Here is a 23,333-nt window from a genome sequence, read left to right on the forward strand (position 1 = left end):
TGTAAAGCTTTCTATGATCGCTATATGGCCCCAATCACCATAGTGTCTGAGCACCTCACAGTATTTAATATATTTATTCCCACAACCTCTGAGAGGCAGGGAGTACTATTATCCCTATTTTACAGATGGACAGAGAGGCTAAGTGACTTGCCCAAGATCACACAAGAAGTCTCTGGCAGAGCAAGGAATTGATCTTTGATTGTCAAGATCACAAGTACAGTAAAAGCTGTGTTATCCGGCACTTTATCAACCAGAAAGCTCTATTAACCAGCATTTCTCATATCTCCCAATACAAATCTTCAATCTAGTAACCGGGACTAGTATACTGCCCAGGAGGTTATGCAATTGCACATTCTGCACTCTACTTTTATGCAAAAGAGGCAGAAGACAAGTACGCAAGGTGATACCAGGGATTCAGGGCCGGCTCCAGGCACAAGCTGAGCAAGCTGGTGCTTGGGGCGGCAGATTGTTCGAGGCGGCATTCTGCCCAATCCTAGGGCGGCATGGCCGCTTTTTGTTTTGTTTTGTTCTTGTTCCGCTCCGGCCGCCCTGTAGGGGGCGGCGGCGCGGAGAACCAGAGTGCCCTGCAGGGCAGTCCTCTTCCTTCCCTCCCCGAGGAGGGCGGCCCTGCAGGGATTTATTCAAAAGCAGCTTCCAGGGTGTATCATAGGGTCATTACAGGTTCAGCCCAATCTCCTACACCTTCTACATCTACAATGATAATTGAAGTTGATAATGATGACCCTTGAGACACTGCAAGATCCTGACGTGCCTTCTGAATTATCAAAGAAAGATTAAATTATGTTCAGTATAGCTTTTGTGTTAAGTGTATTTTTAGTGATCTGGGTTTATGCCATGCGCTGCCCATAGTGCTATGTAGTATCATAAGATAACCAACTGTATAGAAAACTTTACTTGTATACACCTATGTGCGTCAAAAAACCAACCACTCTGCAGTGCAGTACTACTACTAGATTGGTGAATACCCGTATACTGTACTAATGTACTTTATACTTTATTCATTTTATTGTATTATAATTCTTTGAAAATTGGTATTTCACTCCCCAACCATGCTGGATAACAAAGCTTTTACTGTACTACAAAAACAATAGTCAGTTCTCTTTCACTTATAGGAAAATCTACTTATTTCATGTTTGTCCCATGCTGATGTATGTACAAGAGATATTATTAAAAAGCTAACATTTGCAAACCTCCTTTACAGCTACCACAGCTACCTCCTAAGGAGGAAAATGCGGTAATTTCTGATACTACTGTGTGGTAATTTTTAGACAAGTTGAGTTTTTAAAAGGCAACTACTCTGTTTTTAATAGATTTTTTTTTACATCTATTTTCCCCAAGAAGGTGCATGTGATACTGTTGAGAACACCTAAATTATGATCAGTTTGACACTGCAGATCATGCAGGAGAAATGTTTAAAACAATGAAGTTTATTTGTCTGATTTGGAAACTGGGTGTCTGGGTGCTGGAGATAGGTAACCTGCTGAGCTGTTTTCAGTTAAGTCTGCAGCTTTGGGGGAGTGGACCAGACCCTGGGTCTGTGTTTGCAGCTGGCTAGCGTGTCTGGCTCAACAAGGCAGGGTTCTGAAGTCCCAAGCTGGCAGGGAAAATGGGCTCAGAGGTAATTTCAGCACAGCAGGTGACAGTCCCAAGGGGACCCGTCACACTTTTTTTTTTTTTTTAAATAATTCGGGGTTTTGGTACATTTTCACAGTGTCAACAAGGGCAACACAAATAATTTGTTCAATTACCTATGTTACAGTAAATATACACTATATTATACTCCAACAAAATTAAAAGAAAAATTTTAAGGTTGCATAATCAAGCAGTCAAAAGTTAGGAAATATCAGATTTAAGGTTACCTGTGAAACCTTAATTAAGTCCCCTTTGTGAATATATATTATGATTAAGGCTATGATTTAGTCATGGGTATTTTTAGTAAAAGTCATGGACAGGTCACGGGCAATAACTGTCCATGACTTATACTATAAATACCCCGACTAAATGTTGGGGTGGGGGAGGTCAACAGCATCAGCTGCCAGGGACCACTGAGCAGTGGCTGCTCTGGCCGCCCCCGAGAATACTGCTAGGGAGGGGCTGGGGAGCTGCTGTTTGGAGGGAGGACTGGGGGGCCACTGCTGGGGAGGGCAGGGCCAGCGGCACCAGCTGCCTGGGACTGCCCGAGTAGCAGCCGGTGCGGGGCCGCCTGAGTGACTGTCCCCGGCACTACCTGAGCGGCTGTCCCCAGAGCCAACTGCTTGGGCAGCCCTGGGGTAAGCCACACTGGCCACTGCAGAAGTCACAGAGGTCGCAGAAAGTCACGGAATCCGTGACTTCTGCGACAGACACGGAGCCCTAATTACGATACAATTTTTAATTACATGATCAAACTCACTTTTTTCCACAGGACCCCGGCCTCATTCAGTGCACAGGATAGACAGTGCTCACTTAATGGACAGCTATTCAATATTTTGTTTTAGCCTCATTGTTCTGTCTATCTATCTTAGGTACTTACATGTATGTATGTACTTTTTAATGTATTTATCCTTACAACTTTGGGCAGGAATCTGTCCTTATTTTTGTCTTTTGTAGAATATTTAACACAATGTCTATTAAAGCTCCAGGGCAGTTTTAGTGAAGAAGGAATTGAATATTTTAATGACAATAGATGACAAAGCACATCTTTAGAGGCATTTTGTATTGCTACTGAGAGTTTAGTTTCAATATACAGCAGACCCTTGGTCTGCAATAGGCTGCTCAGTTAAGGCAGAACATTTCTAGGGATAACAACACAGAGATGACAGTTCAGAAGACTCTCACTCTCCAAACCTCCCTTTATATAAAAAAAAAACTATCAGTACTTTTCATTGTTCTATTAGCTTCCTGTCTATTTACTTTTAGTTAGTCAAATCCTGTTTATGTGAAGATATTTGGTGCTGCCTAAATGATTTCTATCAGGATCCTAACATACCTCCTCACAGAAGTATGAGGAATTGAAGATGCTGAAGGTTTAAACCTACCATAATTCCTGAAAACTGGTACCCACCTATGCAAAGACAGTGAACAGAAATTTTGTGTGTGTATGGTTCAACTCATACCACTGAATTCACTACCACGTATAAAAAGAAAGAATATTTTAACAAAGCACAGCTTGTATGCACTAAAATCTGAAGTTTAACTAGTGATTATAAAAACACTATAACAATTTTTGATGAACCCTGTTATTTTTAACTGTTCCATATCATACATTAGAAACTACATATCTAGAGGGTCCTGTGGCACCTTTAAGACTAACAGAAGTATTGGGAGCATAAGCTTTCGTGGGTAAGAACCTCACTTCTTCAGGAACCAACCCATGCAACAAACTTCGATGCCAACTCTGCCCACGTATCTACACCAGCAACACCATCACAGGACCTAACCAGATCAGCTACAACATCACCAGCTCATTCACCTGCACGTCCACCAATGTTTTATATGCCATCATGTGCCAGCAATGCCCCCTCTGCTATGTACATTGGCCAAACTGGACAGTCACTACGCAAGAGGATAAATGGACACAAGTCAGATATCAGGAATGGCAATATACAAAAACCTGTAGGAGAACACTTCAACCTCCCTGGCCACACAATAGCAGATGTAAAGGTAGCCATCTTACAGCAAAAAAGCTTCAGGACCAGACTCCAAAGAGAAACTGCTGAGCTCCAGTTCATTTGCAAATTTGACACCATCAGATCAGGATTAAACAAAGACTGTGAATGGCTATCCAACTACAGAAGCAGTTTCTCCTCCCTTGGTGTTCATACCTCAACTGCTAGCAGAGCACCTCACCCTCCCTGATTGAACTAACCTCGTTATCTCCATACTGATTTATACCTGCCTCTGGAGATTTCCATTACTTGCATCTGAAGAAGTGAGGTTCTTACCCACGAAAGCTTATGCTCCCAATACTTCTGTTAGTCTTAAAGGTGCCACAGGACCCTCTGTTGCTTTTTACAGATTCAGACTAGCACGGCTACCCCTCTGATACATATCTAGAGATTTTCAACATGCTCAAATACTATACAATCAGTTTTGAGGGTTTGCTGGCACAAGATCTAACTATTTCTGTAAGACTGGAAGCATTTTTGTTTTTGTTAAATAAAGTGCATTGACCCCTACTATATTGACCAGAACCAGTAATGAGTCCAATCTGATGCAGTTATCAGGCACCAACTGATTTCCATCCTGAAAACTAGCCTAAGTCACAGCTCCAAATAATTAGAGCTTTTAAAATTCTTTTAGGCTTAACAAAATGCTTGACTAGCACCTATGTTTTGTTTATATTATCTATGTTAGACTCTCCTTTGGTTTAATTACTTAGTTGTGTAATAACTGGAGGAGTTTATCCCATCTGTACCTCCTCTCTTTCTTCAGTCTGCTGCTGCAGAGAAAGATATTAGTAATAACTGGAGGAGCAGACTATGAGAAAGGAGAAAGAATGGTACAGTTTAAAGCCATTACAAAAACAGAGTGCAGAATGCTCCAAATATCAAAACACAAAAAATGTGAAACAGGCATAATCTTCTGAAATCAGAAATGCAAATACTATCAAGGTATTTTTGTTCTTAAAGTATGCTTTACCATTTGATCAAAACCAAATGCAAATGTGGAAAATTCACAGAAGTATTTTTTCTAGCTGATTTAAGGAAAGATACTTTTCTGGTACATGGTAGACACAGGAACCTTCAGAAATCTTAACAGTATTGCAGAGGTGGGGGAGGGAAGAGCTTAAAAAAGTTCTACATTGCTCAGATTTTAACAAATGCAGTAACACACACACACACTCACACACACACACACACACACACATTATTCTGCAACTGCTAAATTCAACTGGAAATGTTTGGTTTTTTTTAGAGTGTCAAAAGATGTTGGATCTTTTCCAATCTTGATCAATGTCTGCAAAATGTCCTCACCTTGAAAAATATATGTTAAGGAAGACAGGGAGAAGAGAATTTCCATTGACTTTTTATTGCCAAAAGGTGACATTGAAAATGTTGTGTAGCTTCTTTTAGCTGTTTATTGAGACTAGTTACTAATCTGATAGTAGGGAGGCCTGTAGTTGATAAATAGAATACCTACAGGTAGGGTTATGGAAAGTCCAGTCATCTAAAATAGAACAGTATTGTCTAATCTGTCCTCAATTAAAGACTCTTACATTACTGACTGGACTGGGGGTGTGCTGCAGGAAACTGGCCCTGCAGTAGAGAGCAGCTTCCTTAGAGCCAGCAGCTACTTAAACCTCAAATGACTGTAAGCTCACAGCAGGCCTCATATATTTCAACATGTAACTATGTTTTCATTTCCTTAAACCACAGGACATAAGTCTGATTTCAAATAGTGTCTGGACTGAGATATTCAATACTGATAAAGATTCAAAGTTTTACATCTTAACATTTCCAAATGTTTCTTCTATGATAAGGATTCCATAGCCCAGAGCGGCTGATGCTTCCTTACCCCTATAGGGTTATCTTCCAAGTCTCTAGTTTATTCACTGCCGCACAATCACCAACCTACTTTGGTTTGGTTATTTAGCAAGCACAACAACATTTTCCTTTCCAGTGGCAAGGAACAAAGCCAGCCTCCAAACCAATTTATTTCCTTATCCCACTCGTGTCTTTGCACATCTTTCCATGCTTTCTCTTTGGAATGCAATGACTTCTTAGTCCTGCTTTGTCAAGCCACCATCCTCCCTATTTAAATGCCTCCTCAAAACTACTTTTTTCATGATAGCCACAAGCACTTAAAAACAAAGTTCCAAATAAGTTCCCTCCTCTTTTTCCCCCACTATGCCTTGTTATTGTTGTAGCTCTATTATAAAAACTTTGGAGAAGGAATGGTCTTTGTTTTTGTGTTTTGTACAATACTAGGGTGACCAGACAGCAAGTGTGAAAAATCGGGACAGGGGGTGGGGGGCAATAGGAGCCTAAATAAGAAAAAGACCCAAAAATCAGGACTGTCCCTATAAAATTGGGACATCTGGTCACCCTATACCAGGGGTAGGCAACCTATGGCACACGTGCCGAAGGCGGCACGCAAGTTGATTTTCAGTGGTACTCACACTGCCTGGGTCCTGGCCACCGGTCTGGGGGGGCTCTGCATTTTAATTTAATTTTAAATGAAGCTGCTTAAACATTTTAAAAACCTTATTTACTTTACATACAACAATAGTTTAGTTATATATTATAGACTTATAGAAAGAGACCTTTTAAAAACGTTAATATGTATTACTGGCACGCGAAACCTTAAATTAGAGTGAATAAATGAAGACTCGGCACACCACTTTTGAAAGGTTGCCGACCCCTGCCCTATACAATACCCAACATAATGGCTGCATTAAATATTTAAAAGGTAACATTTCTGTCTAGGTATTTATATAGTCCTTATTATTGTGGTATCTGAGAGCCTCACAATCTTTAATGTATTTATCAACACTCCTGTGACATAGGGAAGTGTTACTATCCCCATTTTACAGATGGGGAACTGAGTCACAGAGAGACTAAATGATTTGCCCAGTCATACAAGAAATCTGTAGCAGACCTAAGTGTTCTGGGTCCTACCACTGGGGGAATCCTTCCTCTCAACATATGCCAATAACTACCATACAATAGTTTTCTAAGGAAAGGGAAGGTGTGGTGTCTTGGTAAATTCTGACATTTTAATGGCAACCATTATATAAGCAATGATATAAGCTTTCATAATGCAGGCAGCCCATTGGAAAGAGTAGGCTTGGCTCTCTTGAACTGCATGTAACATGCTTGGTATCCACTTTTAGAGCAATCAGGGTATGCCGAGGGAGGAGAAGCACTGGAATTTGTCACCCTCTTCACCAGGTAACATAGGAAACCCCCCTCCCCCCTCCACCCCATTGCTGTAGATTTATTCCTTATTCCATAACCTCACTAGGTTTCAGATTCAGGAACTGTGCAAAATAAATGCAAAAGGAGGCACAGGAGTTTACAGCTAGTGATCCAATAAAATCATTTAGTCCAGGGGTAGGCAACTTATGGCACGCATGCCAAAGGCGGCACGCGAACTGATTTTCAGTGGCACTCACACTGCACGGGTCCTAGCCACCGGTCGGGGGGCTCTGCATTTTAATTTTAAATGAAGCTTCTTAAACATTTTAAAAACCTTATTTACTTTACATACAACAATAATTTAGTTATATATTATAGACTTATAGAAAGGGACCTTCTAAAAACATTAAAATGTATTACTGGCACGCGAAACCTTAAATCAGAGTGAATAAATGAAGACTCGGCACACCACTTCTGAAAGGTTGCCGACCCCGTTTTAGTTAATAGTAGCACAAATCAGTAATGGCTAATAATGCAGCAAATACAAAAAACTAGTTTTTCTTTTAGAAAGTCAAAGAATATATAAATATTCACTAGCATATTAGAATGATAATTAAAACATACACTCCACCATGGCAAATATAATAACCTTCCTCTAAGCCTTGGCCCTCTCCCCAAATGTCCGGGAGAAAAAGATTTTTTGCAGCATGCTTCCCAGTTAAACTGATCTAGGAACAGGTGGACCAATGGGTGGGGAGAGGGAGCGAATTTCAAAGCAGAAAACCCTTAATGGAAAATACCCTACCGGCAATCTTCATTTTTACAAGAGAGGCACTTTGCACTCTTCTACTGATCACAACTGTGGCAGTACTGGAGAGGGAGAATGGAGGTCTTTCAGATACCAGGTCATTTAGAACTTCATAGATTACGGTCAATACCATGAAATACACCAAAAAAACTTATTGGCAGCCAATGGAGATCACTGAGCACTGGTGTTGTGTGTTCCCAAGAAGAAACCCTTTTTAATAAATGGGCTGCTGCATTCTGCATTAAATTTCAATTTCAGTGGTCTCAATGTCCATTTTATATTAAGCATGTTACTGTAATCGCATGGTGAGAAAGCATATTACACACCTAACTTATTGCAATGATAATAGCTTAATAAATGTTTGCATGATAAACAGGTCCTACTGTAAGTGCACATATTGCACTAATACAACACTTTTCAAACAAGCTGCGTATGCTACTGTTTTATTCCCTGCAACTGTTTACTTGTAGGGAGCGAAACAGTGACATGGTATCACTTAGTACTGCTACTACTGCATATGATGTCCCTTAAATAGACAGGGGCTGATGAAACAGGAAGATATAATTGGTGCCAATATGAATGGAAGGGTATATTATTTATACACACACAAAAGATCCTGCCCAGGTTTCCATAATGAGCTCTACTTTTCAGGAGTTTTATAGACAATTAACTTTGCAAATTGCCTCAAGTTAAAATTCAGCTCAGGAGTTGTACAAAACACACATTTTTTTTTGTTTCTTTTCAAATGCATTTAAGTGTCTAGATATTGATATATCCCTTTTCAGATACTTTATTACCTACCTCTGGAGCAAAAAAAAAAAAAAAAGCACATCTTAACATGGGCTGTGGGAGGAGGGAATTCCTCTAGAACGCCCAATTCTTAAAGTTCCCTGTGTTGCCATAATCTTCCCACTGATGAGCAGGGCTGAATGTAGCTCCTTCTAAGGTCCAAAGCAACCCCTTCATTCAACCAGACAGCTTGTGAGAAAGGACAATACGTCCTCCTTCCTTCCCCTCACTGCACATACACTGCCATTGAAACACTAATTCTTTATTCAACTATCAACTACACACTAAAAACCCCAACACTAAAATACATGGAAATATTCTTATTATTTTAAATAAGAATTAAGGAAAAAATAGGACAAATAATATTTAATTCCATTACTGTTCATGCTCACAGAAAAAAAAGAACGGAATATCATTAGGGAACCACAGTTTCAAACATCAAGCTGTCCATTCCAGCCATGTAGACTCTAATGGTTTTACATCTTTGAATGTACCATGATTGGTGACCTCATAGAACGGCGATGTGACGTTGTGCAGTCTATATGGTTTTATAAAAATATAAGTGAATATAATGTAACTGGGATATGCTTCATGCAAAAGGTCTCTTGTAAGGTATCATTACAAAGCTCATAATCTACTGAGTGTGATCATCCTATTTGTAGAAATGTACCACTCTTGTATCTAAAACTAGAAATATAAAACATAACTCTGAGGGCCTATTGTAATTATGTAAAGTGTGGGCCATTAAGGATGGTTTGGAATCTTGACGACTCCCATTGTCTGCAGATGGCTGTATTTACCTGTGAGTCTTCCTGTATATGTGTGTGCTGGCAAGTGAGTAATGAAGTCTTGCAGTGACATGTGATCCTGAACTGGAATCCATCTTTAACCTGGTGCTTTTCCAGTGAGGGGGGGTGGAAACCAGAGGGACAAAGGGTTCCCGCCTTATGCAAAAGATATATAAAGGGGTGGAACAGAAGAGAGGGGGAGAGGAGCCATCATGGAGAATCCCTTAGATAACACCTAAGCTGGAACAAGAGCTGTACCAGGGGAAAGAATTGTGCCCAGGCCTGGAAGGTGTCCAGTCTGAGAAAAACTTACTGAAGCATCTCTGAGGGTGAGATTATCTGTATTTAGTTTGATTAGGCATAGATTTGCGCATTTTATTTTATTTTGCTTGTGACTTACTTTGTTCTGTCTGTTACTACTTTGAAGCACTTAAATCCTACTGTCTGTATTTAATAAAATCACTTTTTATTTAGTAATTTACTCAGAGTATGTATTAATACCTGGGGGAGCAAACAGCTGTGCATATCTCTCTATCAGTGTTATAGAGGGCGAACAATTTATGAGTTTGCCCTGCATAAGCTTTATGCAGGGTAAAATGGATTTATCTGGGTTTAGACCCCATTAGGAGTTGAGCATCTGAGTGCTAAAGACAAGCACACTCCTGTGAGCTGTTTTTAGGTAAACTTGCAGCTTTGGGACAAGTGATTCAAACCCTGGGTCTGTGTCTGAAGCCAGACTGGAGTGTCTCGCTCAGCAAGACAGGGGGCTGGAGTCCTGAGCTGGCAGGGAAAACAGAAGCAGGGGTAGTCTTGGCACATCGGGTGGCAGCTCCCAAGGGGGTTTCTGTGATCCAACCCGTCACAGGGGATATGAGGAGACAGCTTTGTGGTGAAAAAGAAGGGTATTCAGCACCTTATTTTAAACTATTTTTTAAATGAGGTCTCCCAAAGATATGCAGTGCTGGCTTCCTGTCCTAGTGCCACCTCTCTCATGCATGCACTATCCCGTGCTACAATACTCCCACAGAACCTTTCCGGAGCATGGAGTTGGTCTACAGGAGAGGTACTTTTTTTTTATTCTATTATGTTGTTTTTAATCTTTTTTATTATTTTATAGTCTAAACAGTGATGGGTTTGATCAGAACAGCACATGCTGGTGAATCACTGTGTGAAAGCAGTAATCCAGGCACTAAGAGGTAAAACGAGGTGAAGTCAAGATTAGTCATATGCACAATGCTCCTCTTACCTTCACTATTTGAGGTATTCATCAAATAATCCCCTACAGATACTGAATCTTTTTTGTTAATAAAAGCATTTGGAGATCCCTTTTAACTTAATTTTTCAGCTTAAGACATTTATCCTAACTGACTTCTTTTCTTTTTCTTTATTTGCATCAGACTGAACTCTAAAGAAGGAAAAGACTGGTCATTTAGCTCATCAAATGGACTGAATAAATAATGTATATGTTCACATAAAGCCATTAGGAAATATTCACTTTAAATTACATATATTCTATGGAATGTATTATACCCTGAAACCTTTTCATTTTCATCACTTGCATACTGTTAATAGACAGCTGAAGACATACTCTCTATTTGCTATGATTACTGGAAGTGCTTTTTTCATGTTTATAAAAATAGATATAAGGATTTATGGAAATCTTAGCAGCAGATGATGACAGTGATAGATTATAAAAATAAGTTAGATAATTTGCAGGCCTACCTTTTATTATAAACCTACCTGCTTTTAAGTCCTGGTTGAAGCGACAATATTTAGAGTGCTCAAGTGTAGGTAGGCATTGCTCAATGGGTACCCAGACATATGTCTCTGGACACAATAAGTCAGATGGCCTATACTGACCCTATGAAGAAGAATAAAAAAAAGGACATATCAGTTACATAACATCCCAGCTACAAGCTTCCAGAGTTCACTATGTACAAGGAATGGTTTTAATCAAGTCTAAACAAAATGATCCAGAAACAACTTCACCATAAACATTAAGTGACCCTGTTAGGATTTCTGCACCATCTCAGAAACACAAGCTTGATTTTGGTATCTTTTAAAAAAAGTTTCTAAAATTAATATCTATATAGATATAGATAAATTTTATATAATGTATATTAATTTTATATATTAATATATTTCATGGTGTCCAAGATGAATACTCAAGTCTTGGAGTTGCTTCTTTGAACTCTAAACTCAGTTATCGCCTAAAGTCTTGTTGAGTTGGTGCTGACAATAAAAAACTCAACACTACAAAAGCAGCTTGTTTGAAATGTTCATTCGAAACACAAAAAGCACCCATCATTAAGGCAGCAAACTATTAGTTATGAACCATTTTGTTGTATACTCTTTAATGAAATATTAAAATACAAAACAAGAAATGTATATTGAATTAACGAAAATGTTCCAAGTCATTCCAAGAATATCATAAGTAGCATTAGAAAAGCCTCAGAGATAGAATTTTTGTTAAAAGGATAATCTTCCCAAGATTACGAAAGGTTTCTAGAAATGAAAAACAAACAAAAATATTCCTTATCCCAGCAGTTAAAGAAAATTATCACCTCAGCAATAATTTGTCACTCTAATCAGTCAATTCACCCTGTTTAAAACAAGTTTGATCTTTGAGCTGTTACTTACTTTGAAACCCCACCTTTGACCTATTATTCATTTTAGTCACTCCCCCCATTGAACCTCCACACACAGTTCAAGAAATGTGCTGGCACTATCAAACATGACTAGTTTTCAAACAGAAAACATGTATCATGTTACAAAAACAAGGAGTATGCTATGCAAAGCAATAAAGCGAAGAACAAATTCTAGAGACATAGGGTCTTAAACCCACTGCTCAAGAGAGGAATTATGACAAATCACACTGAATGTAGCAGAGTCAGAAGCTTGTATCTCAAACAGTTTCAGCCATTTCTTTAAACAGTTCATTTTGTGTAATAAAAAAGGCAATCAGTTGATGTTCATCTTCTACTGCCAAAAAAACGGCAGAGACTTCTCTTGAAAAAAGTTGACGCTAAAGAGCTAATAGAACAGGGGGTCAGGACCCCTCAGGGAGTCGCAAAGTTATTACATGGGGGGTCGTGAGGGGGTCCAGCATTTATAATGGTGTTAAATACATTTAAAAGTGTTTTTAATTTATAGGCGGCGGGGGGGGGGGGTCACAATCAGAGGCTTGCTATGTTCAAGGGGTCACCAATACCAAAGTTTGAGAAACACTGATAGAAGATCTGAAAAAGGACTTAAGTTGTTATTGCAGCCACACTTCAATGACAACAATGTCCTTGAAACCATCTCATTCACAGAATCAAATTAATCAGTGTTCTGCTCTTCCACTTAAATACGCAAATCTTTATGCAGTGGCACATTTGATCATGAAGAATTAGAAGAAATAGATTTTCTGAATTTTTTGAGAAGAGCATAAATCCTCTCTCCTGCTACTAAACTCTCGACACTATTTAGATATCTGGTTTTATTACTTTCAATTAATTGCTTCCTACCAATTACTTCAACTTTAGGCATGCTGAGTTAGAAATTCATACACTTAAAATACTATTATAATAAAATTAAAATACTAACCACCCATTTATAGTACTGATCAGCAGCTTTCATACTTATTACAGTTAGAATGAGAAACAACCACCTAGTAATTGCAATATTAAGACTGATCACTGAAAAAATAAGATGAACTAATCAGCTTTACACAGAAGCACATCAAATGTCCAGGGTACATTCCTGAAGTTTCTAGCAACCCAAGCCCTTCTAACGGTTCCCAGTTCCATTCACTCCATCCTTCCACCTCAAATGATAATTCATTCTGCTCACTAGCAATGCCTCTATTTTCAATCATCCAGCTGAGGGATAGCTCAGTGGTTTGAGCATTGGCCTGCTAAACCCAGGGTTGTAAATTCAATCCTTGAGGGGGCCATTTAGGGATCTGGGGCAAAAATCTGTCTGGGGATTGGTCCTGCTTTAAGCAGGGGGTTGGACTAGATGACCTCCTGAGGTCCCTTCCAACCCTGAGATTCTATGACTCCAATTTGTAGGGTTTTGTTTAAGGCTTCTGTATAATCAATACCTTTTGTTGGATTAAACTGATTACTTTGCATTTACAGACAACCAAGAAGTTTTCATTTAGAGTAGCCTACTGTATACAGTGTTTGCTTAAAACACGCAATAAAACAAGTACTTTAAAAACTCACTATATGATCTTGATTTTCCCATTTGAAAATCATTCAGGATCAGTTTGTAATTATTGCTGTTTTACTAAAAACAAATTTCTACATTAAGTTAAAACAATATTCCTCAACTCCAAGTATAAGCTTAAAGCTCATGGCTTTAGAACATTCTCGTCTTAGCCAAAGACTAGAAATTGCTTTATTAAATAAACCACTTTTAAATGTTATGCTTTCTAAACAGAGCTGGTTGAATAAAATGTTAGTGTAACACTTGCAGCACAATTTAAGTCACCATTACCCCAACAAAACCATTTGGGGATTTGGAAACCAGTTTGTCTTTTCAGCTAGACTGAGTAAAAAACTGTTTGTATTACAAGTGTAATTATTTATGGATTCAAGCACCTTTTTTCAAATGGTCAAGAGTAGAAAAATATTTAAGTAACCATCTCTGAGAGCTGTTTTCCAACCTAAACAATAGGGTAAGGCAATTTAACTCTTGCTCAGTCTCTTGGATACTGTACTTTCATCTACATAAGCAAGGAGATCTTGGTCACTCATCTTAACTCAATTTTCCCTAAAATGCATTTACACTGGGTTTGAAAACATATTGAGTTTAAGGTTCTCTCTGAGTTTTGAAAATTAAATAAATGTGCAGCCCTCTGAAAAATTACATGGATTGTTTGTGTTATGAGGTGAAGTTTTAGGTATAAAATTAACTAGAGTAAAGTATTAACTGGCAGATTCTAAATCAAAGGAAAAGATGATGGGCCTCTTGAGTGGTGCACAACACAACAGCAGAGAGCAAGCTTTTCAAAACTTTATAACACAAAATGTGAAAGAAATGGCTACCTCAAGCACTGCCTGTAGCAAGTACAAAAGCAGAAGTCCAAGATGTTTTTAAAAATGGATAGTGATATGTAACTGTGAAAAAACACCACATTCAAGGAACAAAGTGGGGCCTGAAATTAAAATTAACTATATCCCTGGCAAATCCACAAACTTTCATTACACATGGAACATTTTTGTCATAAGATATACTATTAAAATGCAATCTAATTTAGGGCTCTCACAGCTTCATAACAGTTTAGAGTCCCACCAACACCCCCTCCTCCCCTCAGGAACTCATAATTTCAGTGATATATCCCCAAACCCAATTCTTTACATATTAAGTAGAGTAGAAATTTGAGAAAATTTCAAAGTTGACTTGAGTATTTAGTTTCACATCTCTCATTAAAAAAATCTCATTTTTAAAATGGGAGTTGTATGGCTAAATTCATATTGGCTTTCTATTTATATTGTGCCATTAAAACTCACTGCAGCATGAAAAAAGTTATATGCATGAGTCATACTAATAGATGTAAAATATCTACATTCCCACATACCATGGTGGAAATTTACCACATATACAAAGGTTTTTTTCAATATAAACTCTTAGGAAATCTTACATCCTTCAGTGAGTATATATTATCAGAGAGGAGGAAAACATATTACAGTCCCTGGAATCATTCAGTTGGGCCCTTTATATTTCTCCTGGGTTGTCACCTGAAAGTTTTCATCATGATCTTTGAAGGAAAAGGACCTGAATTACAAATACCGAAGACAAAAGATGTGTGCATATAGAAAGGAGTGAAATCATCCCAACTCCCTTCTATGGTGTTTGACATTTATGAATTAATTACAATATTCATCTTGTTTAGATTTAGACTTAATCTCAATATAGATTTACAGTTTACACTACACTGTAATCTACCATAGCTAGAAACAAGTTCCCTCTAATATTAGAAAGGGGGATGGAGCATATGCTGTTCAGCTGGTGATTTGGTGATTTATGAGATACTGGAGCTTATGCCTGTCCTTGTCCCAGGACTAAACATTGCCTGTCCTGAACCTCTAGCCATTAAAATTTTGTGGGGAAATTCCACATGGGAAAAATTCCAGGAATTTGCAAAAACCAGTTTTGTTGAGGAGACAAAATGTCAGTGCATTTTGGGTTGGGATTAGCCTCCATAAGAAGTTGTTTTAATTTCTACTGTAGAAAAGTAGAACAGCACTTCAATAACCCTTATCTAAAATCCTATACATTCCAAGGACCAAAAATAAAATGAGTGTCTTCATAAAAATCACACATCTTCTCAATTGATTTGTTTAAAAAAAAAGATACTGAAAACAATCATCACTGAAAGATTTCTCTGAGACTGATGTTTCCTTCTAGAGGGCTAATTTACTGCCATGTAAACACAGAGCCATTTCTTTTACAAAAATAAGACATGCTCTATTTTTATTTTCACTAGTGGGCTTTTCCCCTTATTATATTTAATATAAAAATAGAAAAAATCTTTAATATGACATTCAGGATATTATTAAGCATTCTTGGATATTAATTGGAAACTTCTGGAGACAAGCTTGGCAGACTTACAATAAAACTTAAATTAACAATTCACACATTGCCATTTTTTGTTTTACAGTTTCCAAATCAAAATCATCAGAACCTTCTCTGAACTTTTGTCCCAGAGCAAGGGCAAAGGATTTAATGAGACTTCAGTCTGGAAATTACTTTTTAAATATTTTGAAAAATCTGAGGGATTTGGTGAGCATTTGAGATGAAAATAGTCAGCATAGTTTGTTTTCACAGTCTAAGTCAAATTTGAAATGTAAAAGCACAAAAGAAAGATAATAGTCTCAAAAACAAAAAGGATTAAATACCAGTAGCATTGAACAAACAAGAAAGGAAGGTTAAACACACATTTAATTCTTTTATCTGGTAAAGTTTACATCTGTATTTTATTTTTCCACAATAAACCTATTGATCTTTTATTAAAAGTGAATTAAGGCAGCCTTCATCTCAGTTTCCAGCCAGCTGCTTAAAGAGAAGCTCTAACACTACATAAACAAAACAACCCAAATTATCAACAGCAATCCATTAGGGCTAGGCAGCACATCATGAGAAAGAGTAAGTCAGCCTTAAAGGTTTATTAAATTCAGGCTTTTCATTGAAAGACAATACCAATGGAATCCCATCAGCAAAAAACTACAGCAGACCCTTGCTCCCTGATTTCATTACATAAACAGAGATAGACTTTATTGGCCCCCAAGAGAGCGCTTTGCAAGTAACTCTAGCTACTCTGTTTTCACAAACTGTGTTTGGTCTGTGCTACACTGAGTCAGTGAGGTGAGCCAGAACTAGCAGAGACAAAGAACTAAACATCTGAATCCATTTGTACTTCTAACATTCAGAAATCACTCCTATGTATTCCATGTGTCAATAGGTGAGCCTAAAAGCCTTAAAAATGCAGAACTCCCTTGCCCAATATATTGCTCAAATATTTTTTTAAAGTACCAAGTAATTTTAATATACAATCAAACTTCAATTCTAAGTAGAGCTGGTTGGAAATTTTCCAATATAATATTTTTCTGTCACAAAACGTTTCTTTGTCGACAGCTAAATTTTTCAAGAAATATACCACTTGTGATGAAAATTGGTTTTGAAACTAAATTTGAAAAAAGCATTTTTGAACTTTTTGGAACGGAGGTTATAGTGGACCACAAGCTAAATATGAGTTAACCGTGTGATGCTGTTGCAAAAAAAGCAAACATGATTCTGGGATGCATTAACAGGTGTGTTGTGAGCAAGACACGAGAAGTCATTCTTCCGCTCTACTCTGCGCTGGTTAGGCCTCAACTGGAGTAGTGTGTCCAGTTCTGGGCACCGCATTTCAAGAAAGATGTGGAGAAATTGGAGAGGGTCCAGAGAAGAGCAACAAGAATGATTAAAGGTCTTGAGAACATGACCTATAAAGGAAGGCTGAAAGAATTGGGTTTGTTTAGTTTGGAAAAGAGAAGACTGAGAGGAGACATGATAGCAGTTTTCAGGTATCTAAAAGGGTGTCATAAGGAGGAGGGAGAAAACTTGTTCACCTTAGCCTCTAAGGATAGAACAAGAAGCAGTGGGCTTAAACTGCAGCAAGGGAGGTTTAGGTTGGACATTAGGAAAAAGTTCCTAACTGTCAGGGTGGTTAAACACTGGAATAAACTGCCTAGGGAGGTTGTGGAATCTCCATCTCTGGAGATATTTAAGAGTAGGTTAGATAAATGTCTATCCGGGATGGTCTAGACAGTATTTGGTCCTGCCATGAGGGCAAGGGACTGGACTCGATGACCTCTCGAGGTCCCTTCCAGTCCTAGACTCTATGAATCTATGCATGCAAATCATGCCTCAAACTTGTGAAATGGGCTACAAAGGCAATAAAAAAAATAAGGTATTCAAAAGTTTAACAAATGGAAGAGGGGGTGCCGAAGAAGCTCCTTGCCATTTGATCTACGGAGGCCCTGCCCTGATCAAGGCATCTCTCTCTCTCTCAGACTGAAACCCTTTTCACACCCCTGGGTTTGGAACCAATAGGATTTACCTGGTTTGATGACTCCATTGAGTCCGACTAGTGTCTTCAATCCCCAGTCAGGAGCGACGCCAGGGTTTGTGGAGCCCTACGCGGGGGTCCTTCCGCGCTCCCGGTCGACGGCGGCAATTCTGCAGTGGGGGGTCCTTCCGCGCTCCCGGTCTTCGGGGCACTTCGGCGGCGGATCCCGGAACGAGTGAAGGATCCGCCGCAGAATTGCCGCCCAAGACCCAGAGCACGGAAGGACCCCCCCACCGCCGAATTGCCACCAACGGCGGCAAAATGCCGCCCCCGCAAATCCTGGTGCCCTAGGCAACCGCCTAGGTCGCCTAAATGGAAGCGCCGGCCCTGTCCCCAGTGTGCCAAGAACCTACTACTGCACACCTTGTTATGGCTTACTGCTATTAGAGTACAGCTCACTCAGTTAACTTTTAATTTTTTTAAAAAAATCTTGTTTGATAACCACTTCTGTGGGACATAACCTTCCACTAGGAAAAGCAGTTACTACAAGAAAGCTAAAGTGGGGAATCGTTGACATGTACCTTCATTTCCCCAACTATTTTCAATATATTTTTAGTTTGTCAATTTTTTTTCTAGCCCCCTCTCACTTTTTTTCAAGGTTCCCTGAGTTATTTGGAAACTCCTATCATCAGAATCTAAAATAGTCATTGGCCTAACAGCTACTTTCAAATTGCTCTCTTTCATAAAAATAATCTGAACTATTGAATAGTTCTCAGTTTAGCTTTTACACTAGAAAATGAGATAAATGTGTCTGAAAGATCCACAAAGTGTTGCAGAAAGGACCAGCCTGCACTTTGGAGGAGGGGGCATTTTGAAGTGACTTCTCTCCTTCAGCCGCATTTCTTCCTCTTCCATAACCACATTCACCCACTCCCCCACAGAACATGAGATTAGCAAATTTTGTGTGCGTTTATGAGATGAAGTCCCAGCTGTGAACTGTTGAGAGTGTGACATCAGAAAGACCCAGCTAGCCAATCAATAGTGCTTTAGATCAGGGGTTCTCAAACTTGGGGTCGGGACCCCTCAGGGGGTCTCGAGTTGTCAACTTCCACCCCAAACCCCGCTTTGCCTCCAGCATTTATAATGGTGTTAAATATATAAAAGTGTTTTTAATTTATAAGGGGGGGTCTCACTCAGAGGCTTGCTATGTGAAAGGGGTCACCAGTAAAAAAGTTTGAGAACCACTGCTTTAGATAATCTGTGTCTATAGCCATATTCTTAATATTAAACAGATCCCATTATCCTTACTGACAGCACCACATTAGTCAGTAAGATAATTCTGGACTTAAACTCAAAGTTAAGAGCAATTAGTACGTTCAAGAGACTGTTGCTTCATTATTATAAATAGCAGTCAGACCATAGCGTTTGCAAAGCCTGCATTTCTGTCTGCTGTTTTATCAGCTTCTGGTGCCATAGCTCTGAAGGAAATATAATTTAATGCACTACACACATTCTGCTAACTATTTTCAAGTGTCCCTTTTCTCTCCAAGGCACGTTGCCAAAAGCTTATTCCCTTCCATTCACAAAGACTGGCAGCTACGTGAAAGTTTGAACTGTTTGATCTAAGTGATTTTAGCTACTAGATTTGAAACACTATTGCTAACCAGACTTATCTATTTATTTGACTTTATTCTGAGAAAAAAATATTTGTACCTCTTTAGGAATTACCTCATCACAACTAGGTTTGCATTGTCTCAGACTCTAATACATTAGATACATGGATTTAATACTGACCCTTTTGATTTATGCCTGACCATGATCCCAATATGCCATGGTTAGGCTATTTTTATTATGGATACTTCAGCATAACTCTTAACCGAAATGGAAGGATAGTACAGGGAAAAAGACTAAGTGAAAACAAACTATTACCAATGTGTTCAGATTAATTAGATCATGGTAGTAAGTGTACAATTATAAAAGCAAGGAAATTCTGAGTTATGTCAAATCATTACAGTAGTTAAACTACGTAGGAATGTATATCTAGTCTTCCTCCAAAATCTTCATATTCATGTGCTTTTCAAAAATGGAATGATTTTATTAAAGGCAAAATGGATTTTACTTAGAAAAACTAAACATACAGAATGAAGGAGAAGTTAAACAATAGTGTTACTTGTTTTAGGAAATATCTGTACTACAGGGTGAGATTTTCAAAAGTGCTCAGCACTGGCCTAACTCAGCTCCCAATGAAGTTAGCAATAAAGCTCTCATTGACTTTACTTGGAACAGAATTAGTGCAATGCCTACCATATTTTTGAAAATCCAACTCATACAGCCCAACTTTCAATACTTGTGTTACAAAACTGAGTATTCCAGAGAGGTATCCTTATGTGTAAGCAGCCATTTAAACATCTAACTAGTTATTTACAAAATGCAAATACTATATGTGCGTGTCTAATTATGGGAACTGAATGCGAAAATTAGACATACAGTATCTGAACACATTACTTCCAACAGGTCAAAAATAATAGGACTTCTAGAGTGAACTGATTCTTTTTGGGGGAGAAATGAAAGGACAAACTAAGCAGATTTGTTCCTCGTGATTAAGGTACAATTCACAAAATTCCTATTAATGTTTTAAACAAGCATAAATGACCCAACCATCAGCTAAGTTTATACAGATGTAGTAATTCCATAAAAATAGTTCTGTTCTAACATCCAGCAAAACTGCTTCTCATAAATGCAAAAGCTTTTCTTGGTTGCTCTGCAAAACTTAAATTCCTCAATTCTACCTCAATCACATCAAAATCTCACCATAAAAACTTATACTTGATTGTTTCACACATCAACCCATGATCATTATCTGAATTAACCAATAGGGAGACATTTTAATCTATCATGGAAAAAACTTCTACTTTTGAAGCACAGTAGCAACAATTATATACACTCCCTACTCAAGAGTATTAAAGTACTGCATATTAAGCCAAACTCAGACACACTGCCTCTCTGTCAAATCTTCTGCAGGAAGGTTTCACCTAACATTTATTTCAATAAAAATAAAGGTATAGATTGCATATCTATAAATTTTGCCACAATAACAACATGTCTGAATATAACACTACTACAGTCTAGCTATAACTTCAAAACAAATTATAAACATATTTGTGATACACCCAAAATGAATGTAAATATGATTTTGCAGAAATATTATTGTATCTCAATTGTTCTAGGATTACTGTTGAACATTTCATGTAACAAAATGATTTTGACAAGAGAAAGACAGAAAAGCCTACTTAATACAAAACGCTATTATGCATACAGAGACTGATGTATAAGTAAAAACATTGAAGTGGCTATCTCTGTCATAATCTGCAAATTTAAATTACTATATTTTTTAGGGTTCCAATTTGCTGGTAACTCTGAATTGAAATGAGCATAATATCATAACCAAGCTATATAGAGCTTGGTTCTTGACAAGAATTCCATTAATGACGGTTTCTTTTCCCAAATATAGAACCAATATGGACTCTAAGAACCTGGGGGAGATCTTGGGGAAAAAATCTATTAATCTTTGCTCTCTGCCTATATCACCTATACCATTTCAAAGTCCACATTTATCTCGATTCTCTGCGTTAAAAAATAAAGGAATGGGAGGGACCGTTCATAAACAAATATACATATTACACACAAAAACTATGTTAAAAGAAAATTAAGGATGCAAAGTCAAGCACTCAAAAGTTAGTAAATGCCAGGAGGTTGCCAGCACAGCCATAATTAGGTAACCTTGTGCATATGGGTTATGATAGTCTATAACCACATGATCACATTTTTTCCATAGGACTCCTGCCTCATTCAGTGCACAGAACAAACAGTTCTTACTTAAAAAGCAACTATTAAATATTCTCCTTGTCATTCGGTGGGTGGCTACATGCTTTATTTACTGCACGCTACCCAACCCTTGCTCTGAAGACAAAATTATTAATTTCCTAACAGGCTTTCCTATGGTGCTCATCACTACAGTATCTGAGTGTTTCACAAACAGGAATTAATTTGCCTTCACAGCAGCCCAGTGAGATGAGGGAGTGGTACTATCCCAATTTTACAGACAGGGCGCTGAGGCACAGAGGTCAAAAGTATCCATTGATTTTGGGAGACCAATTTGAGATTTTTCAGAGTACTTAGCATTACATAGCACTCACTTCAGTCGCAGCATTTCTGAAAATCAGACCGCAGAGTGTCAAGTCAGGTACACAGACTGAGGAACACATGATTAGTGACCACTCTGTGAAAAGTCTGGTTTAAGTAACTTGTCCTGCATCATGTAGGACCTCCATGGCAGAAGCAGGGATAGAATATAATTTTCCCAGGCAGCATTCAACTGCCTTAATCTGTAATCCCCTGCCTCATTCACTATGCAAATTCTTACATAAATTCTAACTTCTGCAACAAGTGAGGCAAGGTTCTACAGACAGCAGCCTCCTGATTCATCCCCAGAGCAGTACTTTGAATGAGGCAGGGGTCCTTTGGAAAAAAATGGTGATCATGTAAGTTAAGGACTCTTGACCCCATCTCTTCCCCGGCTCCTCATCCCCATCCCCTACTTGTCACCCAGAGTCCCAGTCGCCACTCCTCAGGCTTTTCATCCCATTCCCAATCTTCTTGCCCAGCAAGTCCTAATCTCTCACCTCTGGACTCCATGTCCCAGTCTCCCTCCCCATTACATCTCAGTTTCCTTGTCCAGACATTCCCAATTCCCCTTCCTCATGGCTCTTCATCTTCTCTCTCTCACTTCCCAATATGAGCCTGCAGTCGCTCCTCCCCACCCACTGACTCCCAGTCCCAATCCCCCTCACATGGCTCTTTATTTAGTCTCCATGTCCGCCCCCCACCCCAGCTATCAGGCTTCTTGTCCAATTTCTTTGCCCACCCAGTTCCGGTTGTACCCCCTGCATCCCAGCACCTCATCAGATCTGTGTTCCCTTCTTCCCCCTGCCCCATTGGTTCCCAGTCCCAGTCTCTCCATCTGATTTCAGTCTCCCCCAATCTACTGACCCAGTCTCCCAACCAACTCAACTCCTAGTTTTCCCTCTCCTCTCCCTCCCCGCCTCTCCACACCAACCTGCAGTTCCTGTTTCCACCACCTTCACCCCCAGGTTCCTTCTTCCCATCTATTCACCCATGCCTCAACTTCCTGTAGGTTGTTACCCCGTAGGTCTGGTGGTTGTCCCCTGTGCATTCAAGTTAGGCAGCTTTCTCCTCCACGCTGGCTGGGCATGGTGATGGTGGTGGGGAGTCACAGAGCAAAGGAGAGACATGCTCCCTGTTCTCAGTTCAGATGCCTCGACCCTGACCCACAGAATGTCCCACAGCAGCCTAGAGGTACAATTGCAAGGAACATCCTGCTCAGCAAGGGTGGAATCTTCAAGGAATTTAGCAGGTAAACTCTTAAGACTCTGTTGAGCACAAGTGAACTGCGACTTTTCAAAGCCTTATAACTTGTCTAAATTTGGGTGAGTTTTCACACAGATGGCAAGGGACATCCCTGACAC

At 39.0% G+C, this 23,333-nt stretch overlaps 1 protein-coding gene across 5 annotated transcripts in view; it reads right to left on the reverse strand.

Annotated features, from left to right (window-relative positions):
- ATE1 (arginyltransferase 1) overlaps nt 1-23,333 on the reverse strand; it is a 156,774-nt gene that overhangs the window by 18,849 nt on the left and 114,592 nt on the right. For all 5 annotated transcript variants that reach the window (XM_026650942.2, XM_026650943.2, XM_024216986.3 and 2 more), the window contains one exon: nt 10,986-11,106. In XM_026650942.2, coding sequence (XP_026506727.1) covers nt 10,986-11,106 — 121 coding nt within the window. The remainder of the gene's footprint in view (nt 1-10,985; nt 11,107-23,333) is intronic.

The sequence above is a fragment of the Terrapene carolina genome, unplaced genomic scaffold (genome assembly GCF_002925995.2).
Source record: "Terrapene carolina triunguis isolate 2854851 unplaced genomic scaffold, T_m_triunguis-2.0 Scaffold95, whole genome shotgun sequence".
NCBI lineage: Eukaryota > Metazoa > Chordata > Testudines > Emydidae > Terrapene > Terrapene triunguis.